Source organism: Rhamphochromis sp. 'chilingali' (genome assembly GCF_963969265.1).
Source record: "Rhamphochromis sp. 'chilingali' genome assembly, chromosome: 2".
Taxonomy (NCBI): Eukaryota; Metazoa; Chordata; class Actinopteri; order Cichliformes; family Cichlidae; genus Rhamphochromis; species Rhamphochromis sp. 'chilingali'.
Window position 1 is genome coordinate 43,536,645 of NC_137930.1, and position 23,999 is coordinate 43,560,643.

The following is a 23,999-nucleotide window of genomic DNA, read 5'->3' on the forward strand; positions in this document are numbered from 1 at the left end:
TATTTAAAACCCAGACCACTGGAAACATTGAAAATCCGATCTATCGTAGATAATACCTGTAGCATTAATGCAACATAGAGCAGGTTCATCTTAAATGCAATGCAATAAGTCTGTTAATCTATATCTATATGTCTATGTGTCAGTCTTAATTAATAACTTTGTTGTCACTATGTTGTTTTTTGACAAATGAAAGTCAAAATGTTGATGTATGGAGGTGGCAAGAGTTTAAAAAATACAATATAGTAATATAGAAATAGTGTATTATATAGTATCGTTTGTATAGATATTAATATTTTGTTTATGTGCAGTTGCATTTTTAAGTAAGTGAATGCATCCTCATTTACACCTTCAAAGATTCAGGACATTGTGTTAATTAGCAGTTCACATTGTCACATTTAGTGTGCCTGTTCAAATAAATGCTTAATGAAAAGCACTTTAAACAGCCTAATTATTGCTTTCAGTGCTCATTGAGACTAGAAGGGCAGACTGGAGGAGAGTCATGTCAAATGCCAGTCAAATGTTGTGATTTAATAGCGCACTGTTTTAGCTGTTCAGCTGCAATAGCTATTTTTTTGTTGTTGTTGTGTTTTTTGTTTTTTTTTTACTAATTCTAGTAAACCAAATGATCTGTCTTACGTGAACAAGGCTCACCTGCTGGTATAGTCTAAATTCTGTCTCTTTATATCTGAAAGTGGGAAATAAACTCCCCAGTGTGTGTTTATCTCTCTCCAGAGACATTAGTAAGATTACTCAACATAGCTAGGCTTTCTTTGAGTTAGCTGCCTTCATAAAACCTGAAACGAATTTAATGAATCATTCTGCTTCAAAAGAACAAATTCAGCAATGTGTGACATAAAACCTGAGCAGCACCAAGCACGGGTAGACTTTCTGTTGATGAGTAAATCTCAGAATGCTACTTGCCACACTCTTGGGTAAATGTTGTTCCCAAAATAGTAAAGATGAAAACAACGTTGAGTCCATTACCCTGTTCTGTCCTCTAGCTGTGCCAGACAAATGCACACACAAAGCATTTTTTGCCGGCAGTATTCTGTGAAGACCCACCACTACACAGCCTATAACTCTGATGCTCTGTCTAGCCCCCTAGCATGTGGTCTCTGTGTAGTAGCTTTTACCAGTCTCATGTGAGCTACCATTAGGCTAATGTAAAAAAGCAACTATGTGATAGTATTTACAATGAGTAATCCAAAGAAAACCCTCTGACAAAAAGTCTGTCCATCCAGCTGTCTGTCTTGTTCTGCTTATCCGGGTCTAGTTCCCAGGGGCAGCACTCTAAGCAGGACTCTCTCCGTCGGCCACCTCCACCTGCTCTTTTAGGAGGACAGTGAGGCATTCCAAAGCAATCCAGGAGACAAAATATCTCTATTGTGTCCCAAGTCTGCCTATGGACATTCTCAAAACACCTGAACCGGGAGGCATCCAGAGTGTCCTGGCCAAACGAGTAAAACACCCGTTTGGCCTCTTTTTTTAATGTGGAAGAGCAGGGATCCTACTCTTAGCCCCTTCCAATTGACTGAGCTCCTCATCCTCTTTAAGGGTAAGCTCAGAAAACCTTTGACGCAGATTCATTTCTTACACTTGTATTATAGGTGAGGGTGGAAAAGTAGGTATCACTCAGCTCTGTCTTTAATACAGTGGACCAGTGCAGTGTCCAGATCACTGTGGATGTTGGACATGAAGTCACGACTCTTCTTGTGACCAAGACCCCAAGATATAGATTGGTTATCATAAATAAAACGATGAAGTTGCAGAACGTTTGTAACCATGAATGCAGAAAGTGTCTTTGTGCTGTGTGAAACTGGAGCCTTTCCTTTTCACATGAAAATGACTTTACTGTTCAGGTATGTAGAAGTCGAGCACACTTTGAGAGGACTTCTAAACTCAATGGTACTGTCACCATGTGCAATCTGTTGCTAAGCATGTGTTTCACTATTGTGGGAAATGCAATACCCCAACAGTGCCATCATTTTCCACTCATAATTTGGTTCACAAGTTAAAATTCAACATCCAGTATTAATGTGTGCATTTCTTTTATTGAGAACATTTTCTAACTTGTCTGTTAAAATTCAGACTATGTTGGATAACATGAATAATTTATTAGATAATTAGATTTTTGCAGTTTGAATGAAGTTGATTGAAGTTGAATGAAGTTGACTTCCTGTTGGCCTGATATAAATGAAAAACGGGCCAAAGAGTCTATGCACACATTGTAGAAGTGGAGAAGATATGAAAACCACCAATTTTCTCTTCATCATATCAAATAACTCCACCTACAGGTCATTAAAAGAGGGACATTGGTTTATGTTAGATTGTGTCAGAAAGACAAGGGTTGAGTCAGTTTTTGTCGTCAATGGCGAAGGCAGAAGTGACACACAATGTCTGCGCCATCAGTGTCTTTACAGTCTGAGTTGTGATGGGTTTTCAGAACAGATGGTGCTACTGTGATGACAAGAGTCAAGGGACAGCGCCTACATCATCAGAATACACTGTGTGATACAGCATTTTAACCAGTCTTCTCTGATTTCTGCCATTTTTTTATGTGAGGTTCCAGACAGTAGCAGACCTCCTCAGTTTTGCTCTGCACTTACTGAGTCCACTCTGTAGGGCAAAGCTGGCAAACAGGTCAGGCTTCTTAGGTATACACCCCAAGTATCCACAAGACCTAAACTTGATGGGTAACACACCGATTGCATGTCCTGGATTCTTGAATCCCTCTAAGGTTGCTGTTGAGCCTTAGGAGCAGGTAGTCACTCAGTATTGCTGTTCTCCAAATGTGAGAGTTCTGTTTACAGACCAAATGCAGTATGTCCCAATTCAGAACAGTTGTGAAGTAATCAGCTGGTCTTTCCTCTGGTTAGAAATCCATCCATGCATCTGTTAGACAGTGCTAACCACTGCACCACGATTCCTTGAATTCTTGAATTTCTATCATTGAGGAGGACTTTCTCTGCTTATGTAGTGCGCAAACTGTAGGTGTGGAGAGTGACTGATTGGCTACTTAGAGAGAGAAAAGGTCCTTTTCCCTATCTAACTACAAACACACACGCACACACACCATCTTAAATCCCACCTTTCGCCAGATCTTAACATCCTCTGTTGAGATGTTTGCTATGAAAAGTGCAAGTGTCATGATGAAATGTGATGTGTGACAGTTGGGGACAGGGCTTTACGTGACGGGAGATACTGCAGTTTTATTTCTGATTTATTCTATGTGGAAAGCCTTTTCATAAGATGGTAATTTAGATGTTCATCTATCTTTGAAATCTTAAGTTGTCTTAAAAAAATAACTGTGATCTGTGAAAAGCAAGAATAGGAGTGTGCAAGTTTATTTTGTCTAGCACAAACTCTTCAGGCTGTCTGTCCATTCGTCCCATTCTTATAAACACGGGATCTCTTGAGCACTTTCAGTGAATTCTGCAAATTTAAACCTTCGCTTGGACTGAAGAAAGAACTTGTTATATTTGGTCAATGTGACCAATTGTTCTGCTTTATGAAGCTGGATTTGGAATTATCCAGATAGTTTAAGGCTTATACCCGAGTTTTTAGTATTATAAAGGGACCGTCACTTCTTACTGTGGCGCACCACTGCTCCAGAATAGCTTATCTTCCAAATTAGAGACAACCATGTGGGAAATCACATCTTTTTTTTCTCAATATTTTTTGCCACTGTTTTGTTCTACAAGCCTGAAAACATAAGATCCTAAAACAGAACACCTCTATTTGTTCTTATGGACCTTATATCAGATTTGCATGTACTCTCGGTGTTATGTTTGATGCTGTTTTTGAAACACCACCGTGGCTGCACTTGAAAGAATGAAAAATGTTGTGTTGAAATAAAAAATCTTAAACACAGTTAATGCTGGAAAAGACACTTGGAATAGGTGCAAGTCCACCGAACCAGAATTAAGTGTGAAACTGCAGCTCTGCAGGGCAGCTGTAGTCAGGTCAGCAGTGATAATTTTAAGGTTACTAAGCAGGAATTCTCCTATGTTTTACCTTTGCTATAATAAGGATCATTCAAATTTTTAGACTGGTTTTGTAGACCTCTGCTGGAATAACAATTATAATCCATCACATTTTCCCGTGTCTTAACGATAGAGTAATGATACTCTGTTAACTTGCACAGACAGAAGCGTTGCCAACTTTCCTTTCTGGCTTCAAATAGGTTAAACTTTATTAATATAGTAGGTGTTGTACAACTAAACGCTAATGAAAGTGAAAATGTAAAATGACTGGTATTTATGTGCTGCTCACTGATGCTTTATTTTATGCACTTGGGAAACTGTCTGTCTTACATCCACACTCAGAGTTAGTGTGGACAGTGTCTTCATTTCATTGATGTTGTCAGTCACAGAGCTGTGAAGGGGACAGGCAGGGTACACCCCGGAAATGCCGCCAGTCTACCACAAGAGAGACAACTGTTTATGCTCAGATTCACACCTTTGGACAATTTAGAATTACCAGTTAACCCATGTCTTTGCACTGTGGGAGGAAGCTAGAGTTCCTTGGGAGAACCCACACAGAATGACCTAAGCTGGCCCGTGGGTTCAAAATCTGAACCTTCTGGCTGTGAGACCACAGTGCAAACCACTTTAGCACCATGCCACCCCACCTTTCTGCCAAAGGATCTTAATCTGTTCTTCCCTTCTACCTCTACGCACTGGTCCATGGTGTGGGATGGCATTTGTGAAGACTAAATTGCTTGGCTTGTGGTTCACAACCAATTCACAGAATAGGAGCTAGACTGATTGAACTCATAAATCTGGTTGTGTGTGTGTGTGTGTGTGTGTGTGTGTGTGTGTGTGTGTGTGTGTGTGTGTGTGTGTGTGTGTGTGTGTGTGAGAGAGAGAGTCCAGCCAAGTTTCACTCACCCTAACTGCAACTTGGTTAGTTGCAGTTAGGGTTATTTTCCCATTTTTACCCACCAGTTAAAATTGATGGCTAAAAATATATATATATATTTTTACCTTTTTTTTTTTTAACCTCTGGGGGGTCCTAGAAAAATGCATACACTATTGGGCTTAGAGCCACAAATCGACCACGCCATGAAAAGTGCCATAAAATATCTATATATTAATATTTTTTTCCACTTTAAATTAGCCAATCTTTTAGACCTACTTCTCCTTGAAATATTCATATCAAGTTTTAATTACATTTCGCGGATTTTAACCCTTTATATCCCGGTTTCGTCACATGGCCGCACTGTTTTTTTAGCCCCAAAAAACAAAGAAATCAAATATTTCCCAAAAGATACAATTCCAAGGCCCGGACTCCCGAGTACCACCAACATTCGGAAGATGGCCCATTATTTGGTTGTAATGACCGTGGAATGGGAAATAGCGTTTATAATGGGTTTCAATGGGGCACAAATCGACCACTAGGACCAATAGTGTAAGTTTATCTGTAGCTCAGCCACTGAAGCTAATTTAAGGGAGTCAGACTGGAATTTTGAAATATATGTAACCAGACTTTTTTTTGGAAAAGTTGGCTATATTCCGTTCAACACAGTGCAAATGGCGTGTATACGAACAATGAAAAATGGCACAAATCGACCCAAGACCACCCAGAGGTTAAACTGGGTCATTTTTCTGTACTGATCATGTCTGTACTTCATGTCTGATTTGCCCCAACAAAAATAGGAGCTGACGTAGAAAGGGCAGATACACTTTTGGTATCAGTGATGTTAGTCAGATTCACAGCAATGTCCAGTTTTTTTAACCACCTATCCAATTCAGTGTCACTGTCATAGCGCACCGAGAGTACAGAAAGCTGGTATGCTATGTAGCAGCTGGAATGGTAAATGGTAAAAATCCATCCATAATCCAGGTAACTCTTATTTTCTGAACGATACAGAATAAAGAGCAGCCAGGCTACGCTGCTAATTAGGCTGCTGTAAGGGCAAGAGGTCAGCGAGGCAGCCTGATGCTTTAAAAGTCATCAGTCAAATGTTAGCATCAGCTCTAAAGCCAAGAGGCACACAGAGTCAGGTGAGATGGTCGTTTTCATGTGGTGTTTGTAGAGCTGGGCGATAGAACGATAACGATATGTATCGCGATATAACTTTTACTCGATAGAGAAATTAAGCTATCCCGATAGACCTCGCCGCTCTTGTCCTCAAAAAAAAAAAAAAAAAAGGTCAGCCAATCCAAATTAAGTAGCGCAGAGCCGAACCAATCACAGCCGCAGCGTCACGTCGCGTGACTTGTTACGTACAGCACAAGTGCCAAGCCGCACGTGTGTTTGTTTGGGAAGCAGCCAGCGGGTAATGGAGCCAGCGCGTAATGGAGGAAATGAGTGTGCCGACTAGAAAAATCAACCGAGCGTGACCGAAGAGAAAACATGATGGTTCCAATGCCGGAGAGATTGTCGAACGGAAGAGCCATAGAAGTTCCGTAGGGTGAAGGTATTTCGGCTATTTCAAGTCTGACAAAAAACAGAGTAGCGTGCACTGTAAATTGTGCCGAAAGCAAGTCTGGAAATACAATAAACTGGTGCATGCGTCACACTGTGCGCCACGTTATTGTTTCGGTGAAATGAATTTCTACAATACTGTTAATTCTACTCTCTGCAGTGTTTAAATGCTTACAAATACACACAGTTACTGTCCGTCCACACACACGACTCTGTTCTGCTTCTATGCCCCAGCTTTGTTTACTTTTTCCCACCGAGGCTTCTAGACTTCTGATTGGCCAACATTTAGGCACGGTTAGGAATCTAGCGCCACCTGCTGCTTTGGCATGTTCATAGCAGCGTTTTCCTTCATTTCTGCCTTTATGTGTGGACGGGATTATTTTTTAAAACGAAAATGGAAAATCTCCGTTTTCAAAAATACCCGTGTACGTGTGGACGTAGCCTCAGTCTCTGACTGGAAGCGCTAATTCGTCATTCGGCTTTTGTCAGACTAAAGTAACTGTTAAAACTGTTTGAAAAGCTCAGCTATACAACAAGGAGAGATTGAGAATTTCCTTTTAGTTCTCAGTTTATTTGATATTGACAAAAGTTAGTCAGTTTTGTCTGTTCTTCTGTAAAACAAACTAAGATTTATTTTTAGAATTAATATTTTGTTTCTAAGTGGAATTGACAATTTAGTCTGTTTTGTTTGTTCTATTTTGAAACTTAAACGCTTTAGCGGCTGCCTTTTGTGTAGTTTGCAATATTTGCCTTTATTTATCTGAAAAAGTCTCATGTTCCTTAAGTACATCTACCCTGTTGAACTTATTATGGGAAATAAATATTTAAATAAAAACAAGCTGCTGATTATTTCACATTTTACTTGTGAGCAACGGCACATTTAAATCTTACAAATATAGTTATTTGGCTTATATCGTGATAGATATCGTTATCGCCTGAAATGAAAAAAACATATCGTGATATGAAAAAATCTCATATCGCCCAGCTCTAGGTGTTTGCTTCTGTGACGTCTTACAGATTTATGCCATCCTAGCAGTATGCAGTAGAAAGTGCAGAAAACAGACGAGTACTCTGCTACTGCATACTGGGGCAGAATGCTAATTAGCCTACTTTACTTCTGATGGCCTATAAAAAGACTGCACAGCCCTGGGAGAGCTTTTTGGGACTTGTCTGTCGTCTTTCTTTTCCTCTGTAATGTAACTATGTAAATGGATCTGTTTATTTGCTAGAGTTATACTTCCAGTCCTGGGTTAGGGTTAGGTAAGGCCTGGGAGATTCGTTTTAGTAAGAATTCCTGGTCCCAGCGGGTTATTAAAACAAGGTATCTGAGATAAACGGATTACTCTTTACATTCATGTTCAGTATTAAGCTCCTTTTAATTTCTTGCAGTGTAAACCTGGCAGGTTTTCCTCTTCTGAACAAATTCATACACGCACACCTTTTAGCACAACTCGAGCCAAGATGACTAAAAGAGATGTTTCAAAAGACCTCAAAAACCTTTCCAGAGGAAACAAACGTTTAGGAAAAGAAGAAAAAATTAGTATGTAGAACTTGTGGAAGGAGGGTGCCTGGAGTTGTCTCTTCCTGCCTTGGCTGATGCAAGTTTTATGTTACAGTACAAGAATGAATCATCGTTGTGTTTGTCAGCAGAAACAGGTTAGACGTGGAAGAACTCGGAAAAAAGTTTTGTTTATTGTATGAATGACAAAGAAGGCTTCCGCTGACTGAGTGATTCGATAAACTGTGGTTTAGGTATTTAAATGCCGTTTTGAGACATCTATTATTCACCACCAAAATATTAAACAGCATGGGATAATTTCAGTGCTTTGAAATGTTTTCAGAAGCATTTTTGACATGCAAATATTCAATCTTCAATATTAATGCACAGGCTTCTATGATAATGACTAGCAAGTAGTCAGTAACAACAGGGTAGCAGATACATTCACACTGTAAGTCCCACTAGCACCCCCTCCAGTCAGCTGTCGTTGCACACAGTGATTATAAGGACTGTGCAATGCTGGAAATCAAAGTGATATCTTTTCTTATTATCTTCAAGCATGTCCAGCAGGGAGACGGAGGCATGCCACAGAACCATCACATTATTTAGAATTTCTTTCCCATTCATTTTTAGTAATTGCTGAAGGTAAGATCAGGAGGAACCACAGTCAGTACAGCTGGCTACTTTAAAGACGTGATATCCTTGAAAAATATAACTGGTAAAACTAAACGGGTGTCATCAAGTCTGTTTGGGTGCACTTTTTACAAAGCAGACAGTGTAGTTTTTTAAATGATGTTACAATGAAGAGGACATTTTTTTTTCTTCCACCTCTACAGTTCAGGAACACGGTGGGTCTGAGGCCCATCGCAGCTGTCACATGAGAGGAGGTGGAAAACACCCTGCACAGGTCACCAGTCTGTCATAGGGGTGACACAGACTGACAACCATTCAGCAAATATACAGGAAGGAACACGCACCCTGCACAGACAGGCTGTAGCTGGCTGGTGGACTGGAATCCAGGACCTTCTTATTATGAGACAACTACTGTGATTGGAGACATGTTAAAAGTTGCTGAAAGTAAAGTATTGCTGGGCAGGTAAAAAAACATACTTTGCATGTAATCAGTGATACTGGAGACTAGAGCTGGGCGATATGAGATTTTTTCATATCACGATATGTTTTTTTCATTTCAGGCGATAACGATATAAGCCAAATAACTATATTTGTAAGATTTAAATGTGCCGTTGCTCACAAGTAAAATGTGAAATAATCAGCAGCTTGTTTTTAAATATTTATTTCCCATAATAAGTTCAACAGGGTAGATGTACTTAAGGAACATGAGACTTTTTCAGATAAATAAAGGCAAATATTGCAAACTACACAAAAGGCAGCCGCTAAAGCGTTTAAGTTTCAAAATAGAACAAATGAAACAGACTAAATTGTCAATTCCACTTAGAAATAAAGTATTAATTCTAAAAATAAATCTTAGTTTGTTTTACAGAAGAACAGACAAAACTGACTAACTTTTGTCAATATCAAATAAACTGAGAACTAAAAGGAAATTCTCAATCTCTCCTTGTTGTATAGCTGAGCTTTTCAAACAGTTTTAACAGTTACTTTAGTCTGACAAAAGCCGAATGACGAATTAGCGCTTCCAGTCAGAGACTGAGGCTACGTCCACACGTACACGGGTATTTTTGAAAACGGAGATTTTCCGTTTTCGTTTTGAAAAATAATCCCGTCCACACATAAAGGCAGAAATGAAGGAAAACGCTGCTATGAACATGCCAAAGCAGCAGGTGGCGCTAGATTCCTAACCGTGCCGAAATGTTGGCCAATCAGAAGTCTAGAAGCCTCGGTGGGAAAAAGTAAACAAAGCTGGGGCATAGAAGCAGAACCGAGTCGTATGTGTGGAGGGACAGTAACTGTGTGTATATGTAAGCATTTAAACACTGCAGAGAGTAGAATTAACAGTAACAGTATTGTAGAAATTCATTTCACCGAAACAATAACGTGGCGCACAGTGTGACGCATGCACCAGTTTATTGTATTTCCAGACTTGCTTTCGGCACAATTTACAGTGCACGCTACTCTGTTTTTTGTCAGACTTGAAATAGCCGAAATACCTTCACACTACGGAGCTTCTATGGCTCTTCCGTTCGACAATCTCTCCGGCATTGGAACCATCATCTGTTTTCTCTTCGGTCACGCTCGGTTGATTTTTCTAGTCGGCACACTCATTTCCTCCATTATGCGCTGGCTCCATTACCCGCTGGCTGCTTCCCAAACAAACACACGTGCGGCTTGGCACTTGTGCTGTACGTAGCAAGTCACGCGACGTGACTGCGGCTGTGATTGGTTCGGCTCTGCGCTACTTAATTTGGATCGGCTGACCTTTTTTTTTTTTTTTTTTTTTTTTTTTTTTTTTTAAAGAGGACAAGAGCGGCGAGGTCTATCGCGATAGCTTAATTTCTCTATCGAGTAAAAGTTATATCGCGATACATATCGTTATCGTTCTATCGCCCAGCTCTACTGGAGACAGTCAGTGGACTGTTGGTAGTAGAAACGAAGCAAATTTTTTCATACTCATTATGTCAGAGGACAATATTTGAGCCGGACCTGCATTGAGTTTCCCATAAATATGGACCGTGTGTGTACGTGCTGGAGTTCTTGGCTTGTTTGTAGCTCAATGTACTGTCCTAACTGTGTGTAGGGTTTTGTGTGTGCATTTAAATTTTTGTTCTTTTGGGGGGTTTTTTTGCACATGCAAGTGCAAGTTTTTTGTCCAACAGGTGATTGGTGAGAAGATGCATATATAATCATTAAAAAGACTGACTTCTGTGTATAAGTATACAAACTGAACTGTAATGGCCGATGTATTGCTATCTGCCTCTCATCCTATAGGCAGTGTGTAACGCTGCCTACAATGGTTGTTATTGTGCCTCGCTGTCAAAGACCTGATTGTCAGACAGTAGAACAACGAGTTCCCTCTATCAGGAAAAAGTCTGTGCTATGAGGCTTATAGAATAGGAAATATATTTTTGAAGGTTTTAGACAGCAGTTCATTGAACTCGCTACTAGACATGAATGTACTGAAACGGTTTTGTTCTTTTTTTCAGTTAAGAGTTTTGGTATGCCTACTTCTCGTGCTACAGCCACTCTATAAGCCAGTATCACGAAGTATGTGATGCTCAGCTCTGATTACTACCTTTAAATGTGAAGGACCAGGTCCTTAAATCACAAATATCTAGTGATGTATCTGCCGTATTAGACCAATAACTGCTTGAAACATTGGGTAAACAGAGCATACTACTACATAGTACTACTCTCTGCTCTATGTAGTACATTTCCAGTGTTTGGAGGGTTTTTTTACTGTTGCACAGACAGTTTGCGATCTAGGACACAGTTTTATGATAATGGCCCAGATGGCTGTAGATGGCTGTAACCGAGTAGTGAATAGAGTGTATTGACACCACACAGTCTGATACTGAAAGAGACTACAGTTGACAAAAAAGACTGTTGACCTCCAGGATAAAAGCATGAAAGACGTAACGACAAAAGTCTTTTAGACAAAGAGCTTTTTAAAAAAAAAAACAATTTCACTTAAACTTCTGCTGTGAGTGCGCTGACGCTGATTACATTACTCCGTTTGTGTGGGCAGAGCAAAGTGGAGGGGTCAGTGGGGATTTTTGAAATGAATGCTTGTGATATGGACATAATTTTGTTTATACATCACATAGATGGAAACAAAGCCGTGTGTGTGTGTGTGTGTGTGTGTGTGTGTGTGTGTGTGTGTGTGTGTTCACATTGTCTTGAGCAGGACAAAGTTGACACTTCTGCTGGCTCATAGATGATGTTAGCTGCTCCAGGGGCAGTATACCTGCTATGTTTCATATGCAACTACAACTTTCCCACCTACACGTTATCCCACTCTCTGCTGCTCGCCCAGCAGCCGAGGGTAGATTTTGTGTGTGATTTTGAATCAGAACAGTGATCTGCAGTGTGGCTATGCAGTCAAAGAAAGAATGTTCCTGTTTCAAACCTGCTGGCTAACGCGGGCCTCTCTGTGTGGAGTTTGCATGTTGTGATGTTGAACGTAGGTGTCAGTAGGGTTGAACGATTATGGAAAATAATCTAATTGCGATTTTTTTGCCCCAATATTGCGATTGCGATGCGATTATTTTTTAAGGTCTTTGTCTTCTGTATTATTAAACAAAGACAAGCAATACATCATATAGTATGGCCAATACTATATTACATTAATTTTAAACTGTTCTTTCCTGGAAGACAGACCTCTGTTATGATGACATGAGGTGATGCATGAATTGATGACTGACATTTTTATTTAACTTCTTCAATCACAACAGTATATTTGAACATACACAATAGTTTATTTTTAGCTTACAAACATCTGAGCATAAAGTGCTGACAAGGAACCCTGGTGTAAACATTAAAATGAAAGTCAGTACAATGTGCAGATTGCAGAAATATACATAAAAAAAATCAGTGGCTTTACCACACTCAGTTTTTCGACATCTGTGAACTACTAGACAGTCATTCAATTAAAAAATAATATTAAATAAATAAAACTAATAAATAAAAAATACACACATCTTACTGATCTCTGCAGTCAGTAACATTACACATAAAGTGCAAACATAATAGCAACTGTATAAACACACACACACAAACACGCCTTTAAAGTTTAAAGGCGTGAAATTGGACGGTCTAGTTCTGATTAGCGTCACCGCTGTCTCGGTGGAGTTTAATAAACTCGGCCGTCTGCTTCTTGCTATCTAAAATATAACCAGACACTGGTGTAAATTCTCGACTGTCTCATACTTCTGTTTAATAAGTTTTCTGTTTGACGTTTAGTCAGCTGTGTGAAAACCAAGGAGGAACCCACCCGGGGGATTAATAAAGTTTTATTTTATCTAATCTAATAACTTTAATCTCAGCCAAACCGATTTACTCACGAACAAACAAAACACTGAAAAAAGCCCAACAATAACATTTTTAGGTTGTCTAAGTGACTTATATATTACGTTTAACCCGAGCAGCGAAACTCCGCGGTGATCTGAAAATGATGTGCCGGGAGTTGTGCCGTTCTCGGCCGCATCAGTAACCCTCGAGCTCCCGGCTAGCTGTCGAGCTGGTGGGTAGCAGACGCCTCTGAAAACGTCGAAGCACTTTTGCAGATATGCGATATCTTGATAAACTGAGCAGATATTTGATGTTTACACAACTACTTTCTCGCCTGAAAATATTTTAAAAGTTTATTTTGTGACCCAGAAAGATTAGTAAGAGTAATTTTAAAACTTAGTAGCGGCCGCCATTGTTGGAAACTGGAGTTTGGCTGGGCCGCGCTATGAATTCTGGGATATGGTAGTAATTTGGACAGCCTTCGGCGCGTCGCTGTGACGTAATCGGTCTACAAATGCGGCCTCAGGAGGATGCAGCCCATGAATTTGGACATGTCCAGAGTATAATCGCAGCCTTTGCGGTTAGAAAATTGCACTTGATCATGTCGCGATATTATCGCAAATGCGATATATCGTTCAGCCCTAGGTGTCAGTGTGAGCATAAATGGTTGTCCATCTCTTTGTATTTTCCATGTTATAGACTGCAGACCCATCCAGGGTGTTTCCTGTTTCTTGTCCCATGGCAGCTGGGATATGCTACCCTCAAATGTATAAGCAGTGAAGAAAATGGTTGAATAATGAGTTCTTTCTCTTAATTTAATTTACGCTTGCGGTAAATTAGAAAGAACTCCCGATCTGTTTGGCTGAATGTAGGTTTTGGGTTTAACCTCCTAAGACCTGAACTCTATCATGGCATGTGTTTTTTTTAATTCTCTTTGCTTTTTGGGCTGATTGGCACCTGATGAATGTAAAAACAAAGAATTACCAGATGTTTTTTAATGTGAACATGTGAACATGGTTGAAAATTGGTGTGATCTTGTGACCTTTGCCCTAAGCCTTGACGAATCTTTTCATTGACGTATTTGAAAATCTCTGAAAGAGTGCTTTCATTATAGAGATAGTTGTACTTGTGCTGACTTCTTACCTTGCATCTTAGAAGAGGATCGATTTTTTTCCGGTGTAGGAATTGCTCAAGGATACATGGAGAATATATGCCTTCACAGAAAGCTTCTCTATGGGTGTGTCCCCAGATGATTTATTGTCTATGGAAACCGACAGTCTTACAAACTTTATTACTTTATTATTACAGGTTTATTACTTTCAGTCCAGGGTGTCCAATAGGCCGTTCAAGGAAGGAATGGTAGACTGACTCCTGGTCCAGATCTCTTGGAAGCCACAGCCATGTGGAACTCCTGATCTAGTTTTGAATTGACATTTTGTAGTGCTAAACAAACATTATTAGTAAAAGTTATGATAGTTTCCATATGCCTGTCCTGTACTTTTTCACCTGTTTTTTCAAAAACAGTTCTTGATCGATGGTAAAAATAAATAAATTAAAATATTCCCATTATTTTGCTCTTTTTTTCTTTCCCCATCTCCATCTCACTCTATCCTTAACCTCATCTTCTGTCTCACATCTACTAACCTTCTCTTTTCCTCCTGCCTGGCAGCTTCATCATCCACTGTCTGGTATAGCCACCCTCCCCCTTCTGCACATCTCCATACCACCTCAGCCTTGTTTCTAACTTTGTCTACAAAAAGCTGAACCTGAGCTGTCCCTCTGTTTTACTATTTTCTATCCTGTCCCCAAATCTGTATACTCCTAGTGCCTTTCCCAAGCCTGAATAAATGGGGAGGGTTGTGACAGAAGGGGATGTGGCATCAGATCTTTGCCAGGTCAGACGTGGATCAAAAAGGAAAGTAGTTTGTCTCTGTGTCCTTTATTCCGAATTTATATTTTTTCCAATAATGGAAAAACATTCTTTAGAGGCAGGGAAGTGCCTGCAGACAATTGGAACATCCTTTCAGATTTTTGGATTATAAAGGGTTAATTGATTGTCACATCCACTGAAATACATTCATGTTAGTCATTAGCTCTTTAAGGCTGGGTGCCAAAGAAATGCCAATCTGACAGTAAAGACAGTAAAGCTATGGCATGTTCCCTAGCGCCTGTGCATGAGCATACCAGAGCACTGACACGCTTTCTCAGCCTGGGAGTAAGGACACTGGGAGGGCTTATTTGCATGATAAGAGCTCCTCAGGCCAATAGACTGAGTGGACAGAGGAAATATCATGATTCAGCAGGAAGTGACGTGTCGGGTTACACACTCCGCCCTCTTTTCCACAGCAAAGACAGAGAGATCAAGGCAGAAAGAGGGGACGAGGAGGGTACAAGTAAATGAGGCAGGCAGCGGTCTCATTCTTGCTGTGTGAGATCACACAGGGGCATTATGTGGAGATCTGCTTGACTGTTGAAAACAAGACTGGACAAGACAAAAGAAGAGATACGGAGAAGGAAAATAACAGGGAGGGTTGGGAGAAGGACATAGGAAGGAAGGAGGGTGAAGGAGGGGACTTGGAGGAGTTTGGAGATCTTTTGGATCTTGTTGCACAGAGTCTCACAGGGCTGAGCTAAAGCCCTGCCTCGGAGTTAGCACAGCTGCCTTGCTTGGGACAAAATGAACTATCTGGTGAGTGTGTATGAGAGTTTGTTTTCATTCAGAATCACAGCCCATACAGCATGCTGCCTCTTTAAGGTGATCCTTTTTTTCTAGCGTTTGTCTTACTCCTTTAGTTTCAGTGGTTTAGTGTGTTTTAGCAGAGCATGCTATACCCCAGCTGTGAAAGCACTGTGAAGGAGAGAGAGCGAGACTGGATTTAACATTTCTTCAGTGGACCTACCTTTTGTTGGCTCTCAGCAGGGTGTGTGTGTGTGTGTGTGTGTGTGTGTGTGTGTGTGTGTGTGTGTGTGTGTGTGTGTGTGTGTGTGTGTGTGTGTGTGTGTGTGTGTGTGTGTGTGTGTACACAGCAACATTTCAGGCATGCCATTGCATAAATAAACCTTGTAAGTTATGTGCTTTAAGAGAAAAAATATCCAAAGTAAGTGAAATTTCACACTTCTAAGTTGGATTGCTGAATATGTATTTCAAAGTATAGCAAAACATAAGTCACTAATGCTTATAGTTGTTAAAGATACAAAGCTACTGGTTCTTTTAATCTTTTTTCTTTGAGTGCGTTTTTGGACAGAATCAGAGCACACAGAGCCGCCATATTCACCACATTTAGCTGTTTGGTTTTTCCACTATCCTTTCCACTTACAGCCAGAAGCACAGGCTTATGTTGAAACAGAAGCCCCAGTGGACCTAGAAGGAGATTTTGGGGGGCTTTGTGACTGAAAAGAAAGAGAAAAAAGAAGAAAAAAAGGTCAGAGAGATGTGGTCTGTTGTTTTTCTTACTCAGAGGAAAGTAGGGAGAAATGTAGGTCTTATGGCCAACTGACAGTCAAAGGCGATCCCTTGGTTGAGTTAAGTGAGCAGAAATCAAGGCAGAACAGGATGCCATGTGCTGATACAGAACATGACAAAGATTTAGCTCAAACAATGGGGACTTGATGACTGGAGAGACAGAATTATGGTTTGATAGGGAGGGGGGAATTTGTTTGATAGAAAGAAAAAGACTGCTCCTTCCTTGCTATTGTTTCTGAATGTTGGCTCAACACTTAGTGAGTGTGTGTGTGTGTGTGTGTGTGTGTGTGTGTGTGTGTGTGTGTGTGTGTGTGTGTGTGTGTGTGTGTGGCAAGTACACAGTAAGGAATGTTGCACATAGTTAAATACTGTAGAGCAGATTGCTGTGTTTGTAACGAGTAATTACCTGCCAGTAATTAGTGTGTAATCAATATGAAATAAGATTCCAGTGTCGTGTGATTTAGATGTAAGTCTCTCAGACCTTTTCCACTGACTCCACGAGCCTGCCCTGTCCTGTTAGTGTGTGCGTGTGTGCTTTAACATATTCACTTTTAGTGAAAAATAAGGGCTGGAGACAAACTGCATTAGCATGAGCTAACCAGCAACCACAACAAGATGAAGATGTGTTTAAGCATATAGCCCTCTTGGACTGTATACTGGAAAGCAGCCTTTCTGTGCTTTCAGATATATCACACAGTTAAGTATATAAGGAGCCACAAAATCACAAGTGGTATATTTAGTGCAACCAATCAGTGATTAAATGGATAAGGAATAATGAAATGTTTGGAGTCGCTCTGAGACCACAGCATTTATTAAAGTCCAAGAATACAGTCTCTTCCTAATGAAATAAAACATCATCGTTTTTGAATCAGTTACGCAGATTATTTAGGTTTTGATACTATTTTGATACTAAATGAAAAATGCATAAATGGCTGGTTAAGTATTAAACAATTGATGGATTACGCCTTTTATTACTTCATAAATATCATTAGTAAGACTGTTTATTTTTATAACAGTTATATTTCAGTTTAAACATAATCTACCATGTAAAAAAGTGTGAAATAGGATTTAAAAACATATTAATGCGTCATCGTTTACCAGAATTTGGTGCATATGGTGGATTGTCAGAAAGGTTAGCGAACACTTAAAGCTCATAAATGTCTTTAGAGATTATAAAGTTTGTTTTATTTTGATGCTAAGATTTTCACTGGGAGTGGGCAGAAAGGAGAGGATTAGAAACGAGTGCGTCAGACGGACGGCTCCGTTGGAGTAATTTGAAGACAAGGCTGAGGTGGTTTGGACATGTGCAGAGGAGGGAGAGTGGGCACACTGGTCAAATGATGATGAAGAGGGTGCTGCCAGGGAGGAGGAAAAGAGGAGGGCCTCAGAGGAGGTTCATGGATGTAGTGAAGGAGGACATGCAGACGGATGGTGTGACAGCGAGGGATGAGTTGGAGGCAGAGGGACTGCTGGAAATACTTAATGTGGTTGAGGTGCGATAACCTCCTGTATAAAACATGCAGCAGGAAACAAATGTTTCACCCACTGTCCAGTGATTAATATTAGCAGTGATTTCTGAACATCCTCAGCAATCCCTCACCTGATGGACTTAGAGAACAGTGGAAAGTGGCTGAGTGAACACAGGAGATGGATATTGCTGTTCCACCCCCACTCCCAACTGCAAGTATAAAGATAGTATTATAGTGCAGGATGATACGGAGATGCTCTATTATCATCATGATTAATATTACAAGTGTAAGGCACTATATTTGTCACTGATGCCTCACAGCAAGAAAGTTTAAGTTCAAACCTCCAACCTGGTGGTCTGGCTTCCACCCACAGTCCAAACACCTGTATGTCAGCTTAACTGGTCATTTCAAGCTGGCCTTAAGTGTGGAAGTGAGAGCTGTCTGCATGCCTTAGTCCTTCCTCACCCAGTGCAACAATGCGGCGTAGTAATGTGTGGATGGTGCTGTATGTCACATGTTATTCATTACAACTGTATTAAAACTCAATTTACCCTTATGGATTGAAATATACATATAAACATATAATGATCACTATTAAGATTTGCCAGAGATCTTTACTGAGTCAGCCCACACCTCTGTCAGTGTATTCTGCCCTTACTGATTGAGTCATCCAGGCCTGACTTACAGCAAGAATTTCCCTCTGTCTCCTACATGACGCTTGACACATACAGCAACACCATCTCTGTCTTAAACATACCCAGCATCTTTTGACTTTTGGTGATTAGGTGTCCGCCCTCATTTACCAAATCTCACATAGACTGAGCCAACAAACACAGCAGTCTTTAGTGCTGTGCTGGATAGATGCTATCTTGTATTTGTAATAAGTCGAGGGTTGAATCCATGTCACTGAGATGCTGCCCATATACCAGCCAAGTGGATCCCTTCTTCTCATGGAACCTATTATGCCTGAAGTCACGGTCCTGTATCAGGGAAATACGTCAAATAATCACAGTCAGAAGTCACACTGTGTTAGCTATGTACCCAGTTGTGGCTGGTCTGTATATGTATTGGTAGGAGTTTCTCTTTCAGATTGCAAAAATTGGGCCGATTGCACTAAATTGAACTGGAAAAAAGCAATTCTTCATTTGGGTCCAGCATCACTGTGATAGTTGCGGCTAGGATTGTCAGTCTGTTTGGAGTTCTGTGCGAGATGATATCAGAATTAGCACATATTGGCATGGGTGGGCTGCTCTAAACTTTGAGTGCAGTACCAAAGCTTTGGCCACGTCCTGCAACTCTTGACTTAGACCTCACTCCAAATGTTTAACATAGTTCTAGTCTTAAGTAATACTAGTATTTTGATGAAAACTAACCTGAGGTGATTTATACTTTGTATTAAAGCATATCCTCTGGATGCATTTTGTGACAGTAACTAAACATCAGATGAGTCCTCCAGGTTGATGAGGTCTGAGGTGCTGATATTCAGCCCCTGGTTTAGTCTTTCTGTATCACAGTCAAGTGAAGTAACAAAAATAACTGTTGCTGACAAAAATAATTCCACACCAGGAAACAAAATAACATTTTTACTAGTTAATATTTTGCTGACTGTCTGTCTGTTTAATTTGATCTGTGTGGTTCAGAGCAGCAGAAATCACTTTATATACTACATACATCACTGGAAATGAATCAAGAAACTGACTCAGTTCTGGAAACTGGTGACATGATATTACCAACAGTGTGTATGCCCAGAATAATCTGAGTAAGATTTAAGTCCTCTCGGCATGCTTGGTTAATCCTGTATTAGCTCTGTAGATTACTGAGGAATGTTGATGTGCACATTTTATTTTTGAAAACAGAACAATGTGAATTCTGTCGGATGGTGTGAAAACACTTATTACAAGAATATTTTGGCATAATATTAGCAGGCAACAATGCTAACCAGAGCACCACAGCCATGCCAGGACTGGGCTTAAGATCGAGTCATTGTGGTCTGTCTGAGTACACCTTCTTTAAATACTTGTCGTGTTGGTTGGAGCTGTGTTTGGATCATTGTTCTGTTGAAGAAAAACTTGACTTTAGTCAAGTGACTTGAACATTACACTGGAAGAACTCATTTCTGAACCTTTCTTCCTGTCTCCCAATACCAAAGCACTTTCAAAAGCAAATGGATGGATGGATCATGAAACAGCCATAAACATATTAGTCTTTTCTCTGAAGTTGGGTATTTTAACAATTGATGGAGATGGTTGCCTCGATTGGCCATTTGACCACAGTTTTTTGCACTTACTGATTAACTTTATTTTCTCGGTTGGAGAAGAAAGTGCTTTTTTTATGTTGAGTTAATATATACCTGCATGTCTACCCTTGGTTTCACTTTACAGTAGAGAGCAGTTAGAGGACAGTCAACAAGCTATGAATTACTGAATGTTTTGAATCTGCTGCTGGGTGCAGAGTCTTCCATAACATATGTGAGTGATTAAACTGTAACGTCAGCACGGCGCTGTAACCATTTGTACTTGCACTCCTTTACTATATCTGTTGCTTCTCAGAAAAGTTCACCGCCTTCAAACAGTCAAAATAGAAGTCGAGATATAATTTCCAGTTAGATCCTGTGGTTGTGAAATTAGTATTTTAAACCAAATACTTTTGGTTGATGTTTCTGTGGCATTTCTGGGGAGAGTTTTTCTTTTTTCTTAAATTTCAGTTTTTTAAGATGATATTCCAATTTACTCCATCACTGCGATGTCTTGAGTGATGAAATGCAGTGTGTACACACACACACATTCCTCTATTGTATATTCTTAACAAATCATAGACTAAGTCACACTTACAACTTACTCTCTTCTATAGACAGAATTAAGAATTTACCTGATTTTTTTAAAACACAAACATCAAAAACGCTACTGGTATGAACTTTAGTTCAGTTAAATCTCTTCAGTAGTAACACACTCCACGTGACTTCTGACTTTCAGATTCTTGCAACCTCTGTTTCTCACTGTTGTGTACAAAGAGGAGCTGTTTTCAGCCAACCAGCTATCTGTTATGAATAGTCTGCCAGCTATTTAAAAGTTCCTACCAAGATCATCTGTCATCAGGTTAAGCAATATCTGGCCACACCTGTGTGAGCCTGTCCTGTTCTCCAGGCTACGAAATCACTGCTGTTGTTTCTGTTGTTAGTCATAGCCTGAAGGCAGACATTCTTCACTTGCTAAAGCAGAAGCCTGCTCTAGAAAGCAGCCGGGGCTGCTTGGAAATCCACCTTTGGTTGTACTCAGACTGAATAGATTATTAAATTGGCATATTTAACCCTTGTATGGTGTTCGGGTCTGTGAGACCCGTGTTCAGTTTTTTTCAAAAGAAAAATTAAACAATTAATTATTTTTTCACGTGTAAATGTGTTGTGTCTTTCCACTCACTCCACTTGATTATAACTGATTTATTTATAACATTTTATATAAAAGAAAAACGAGAAGCACATTAATTCATAAATGTGATCTAACAAAGGTAAAGGGAAAAAATTAACCATGTTTGCTGTTCATATGTCTTGTAATTGGGATGAAGTAAACATCTGTTGAGTAATTTAACATAAAATTGTTTGATAGTGTTAATTTGGAAAGCCAAAACTCTAGCGGGTCCACCAGACCCATGAACACTGGCTGAGTAACAAAAATACGAACACCACACAAGGGTTAAGGGCACACCCCAGAAATCAAAAGTTTTACTGAGGACTTCCCAAAAATGTCATTTACATGACACGGATGACTGTGAGGCTTAACAGAGGTCTCCCAGAAACACTAAAAACATCATGCTCCTGTTTTCACAGGGTTAATTGATCTCAGTGCATAAAATCAGTGGAGAGTTCCTTTTTACGCAGTATCCTTTTTTTTAAGCATCCTTCTTTTCAGATTCTTTAATCTTTAGTGTTTAGTGATAAGCACAGCCGGTTCCATGTCAAATATAAGAGAACTCGGCGTTTACTCCAAAAAACATATTTGGCGCATCGAACACTACGGCTCCTCACTAAAATGAAATAATATACAGTTTAACACATTACTGCAAGAGGAGTAATTCACAGCTTTATGGCAGATGACTCAAATATAGAGCCTTTTCCTTTTGTTTTGGGGCTGTGCACACGTTGTAAACATCACTGCCCTGCAAGACACACTTTCCAGCTTCATCTAGATGTTCAGCTGGCTGGTGGGGTATTTTTTTCTGCTGGTACAAATCAGCCGTGTACGCACAACTATTTCTCAATAATAGTTTGACATGCCAAGACAGGAAAGAAGGAATGGGGGAGGGAAGGCCAGACTGACGGTGGAAGAGAGGAAGGAAAGAAGCAGATGTTTGGAGCGAGAGATAGACGGGCAGAAAGAGGGACAGCAAGAGGAAGCCGTGTGGGAGAAGAGAGAAACGGTCAAAGAAAGGAAAATAGGATTGCTCTGCTGTTTTTTGTTGCTTTGTCAACTTCAGGATGAAATGCAGTGTGGCTGCTGTGCCGCGGGAATGTGAGGTAACAGAGGAGTTGTGTGTTTGTATGTGGAGGCTGTGGAATGCTGTCTTAAGTGGGACTCTGTGTGCGTGAGTTTGTGTCGGGGGCGGGGACAGGGGGGTGTAAGGACAGTTTGTTGGCAGGTTCTTGCTTGCTTCACCGATAACAGGCATATACACAAAAAACAAACAAACAAACAAAAAAATCCCAAATGTGCTTTGGCTATAGAACCACACACAAAACTCACCAAAGTCAAAACACAGTTAGTGGAATTTGCATAGTTCCACTAACTGTGTATCGTTAGATACAGTAGATCGTCCTTCCATGACCCTCATGCATTGCAGGACCACACTGTCATTTCCTTACCACATACATGCCTGTGTCATTTCTTTGAGATTTAAAAAAGTTCAGGGGAGGAGGGGAGGAGGGGCAGCCGCCTGTGAGCACCTGGGCTGTGAGGGCAAACAGAAAGACAGAAAGGGAGTAGAAAGATAGAAAATGACAACCACGACTAAACAAGGTACAGTTCAATTCAGTTTCCTTTTTATAGCGCCAAATCACAACAGCAGTTGCCTCAGTACTTATTATTACAATAATACAGAGGAGCACTTTGGTGACAGTGGGAAGGAAAAAAATCCCCTTCAACCGGAAGAAACCTCCAGCCGAGTCAGGCTCAGGGAGGGGGTGAGGTGAGGGAGACAAAATACGTGCTGTCGAAGAGAGCCAGTGAGTAATAACTAACAGTTAAATGTTTAAACACACGGTGAGTGAAAAGGGGTGAGAAAATGAGAAACACTCAGTGCAACATTGGAAGCTCCCAGCAGCCTAAGTCTATTGCAGCTTAACTATGGGAGGATTCAGGATCACCTAATCCAGCTCTAACTATATGCTTTATCAAAAAGGAGAGTCTTGTCCCTTAACTTTAAGTAAGGGAGTCAATGAAGAGAAGACAATATAGGAGAAATCTGCTCTCTCTTTCTAGTCCCTGTCAGGACTCTTGCTGCAGGATTTTAGATCAACTGAAGGCTTTTCAGGGAGTTTTTAGGATGATGAATTACAGGAGTCCAGTCTAGAAGTAATAAATGCATGAACTGGTTTTTCAGTATCACTCTGAGACAGGATGTTTTTAATTTTAGAGATGTTACACAAATGGAAAAAAGCAGTTCTACATATTTGTTTAATATGCATATTTAAGGACATATCCTTGTCAAGGACGACTCCCAGTTTTCCTCACAGTGTTACTGGAGGCGAAGGTTATGCCATCCAGAGTAAGAATCTGGTTAGATACCATGTTTCTAAGATTTTCAGGGCCGAGTACAATAACCTCAATTATACTTGAATTTAGAAGCAGAAAGTTAGAGGCCATCCAGGTCTTTGTGTCTTTAAAACATCCCTGCAGTTCAACTAATTGCTGAGTGTTATCTGGCTTCATGGACATATGCAGTGGGTCATCTTTACAACAGTGAAAATGTATGCTATGCCTAAACAGAATCAGTCCTAGCACTGAACCCTGTAGAACTCCATAATTAAACTTCATGTGTGAAGAGGACTCTCCATTTGCACAAACAAATTGGAGTCTGTTAGATAGGATTCAATCCATTGCAGTGCAGTAGCTTTAATACTTACAGCACGCTGTGATAAAATATGTGGTCGACAGTATCGAACGCTGCACTGAGGTCTAGCAGGACAAGCACAGAGATGAGTCCACTGTCAGAGGCCATAAGAAGA

The 23,999-nt window shown here is 40.2% G+C and overlaps 1 protein-coding gene across 3 annotated transcripts in view; it reads left to right on the forward strand.

The window, feature by feature from the left end:
• The window catches only part of bcar1 (BCAR1 scaffold protein, Cas family member), a 50,070-nt gene that overhangs the window by 3,312 nt on the left and 22,759 nt on the right, over positions 1–23,999 (forward strand). The window contains exon 1 of one of the 3 annotated variants that reach the window (XM_080872282.1): positions 15,203–15,539. The exons of 1 other annotated variant lie outside the window; for it this stretch is intronic. In XM_080872282.1, the coding sequence (XP_080728408.1) occupies positions 15,528–15,539 (12 nt within the window). In that variant the 5' untranslated portion in view covers positions 15,203–15,527. Of the gene's footprint in view, positions 1–15,202; positions 15,540–22,118; positions 22,293–23,999 lie in introns of those variants that run through there. One more of the 3 variants, XM_080872281.1, reaches the window with a different exon arrangement.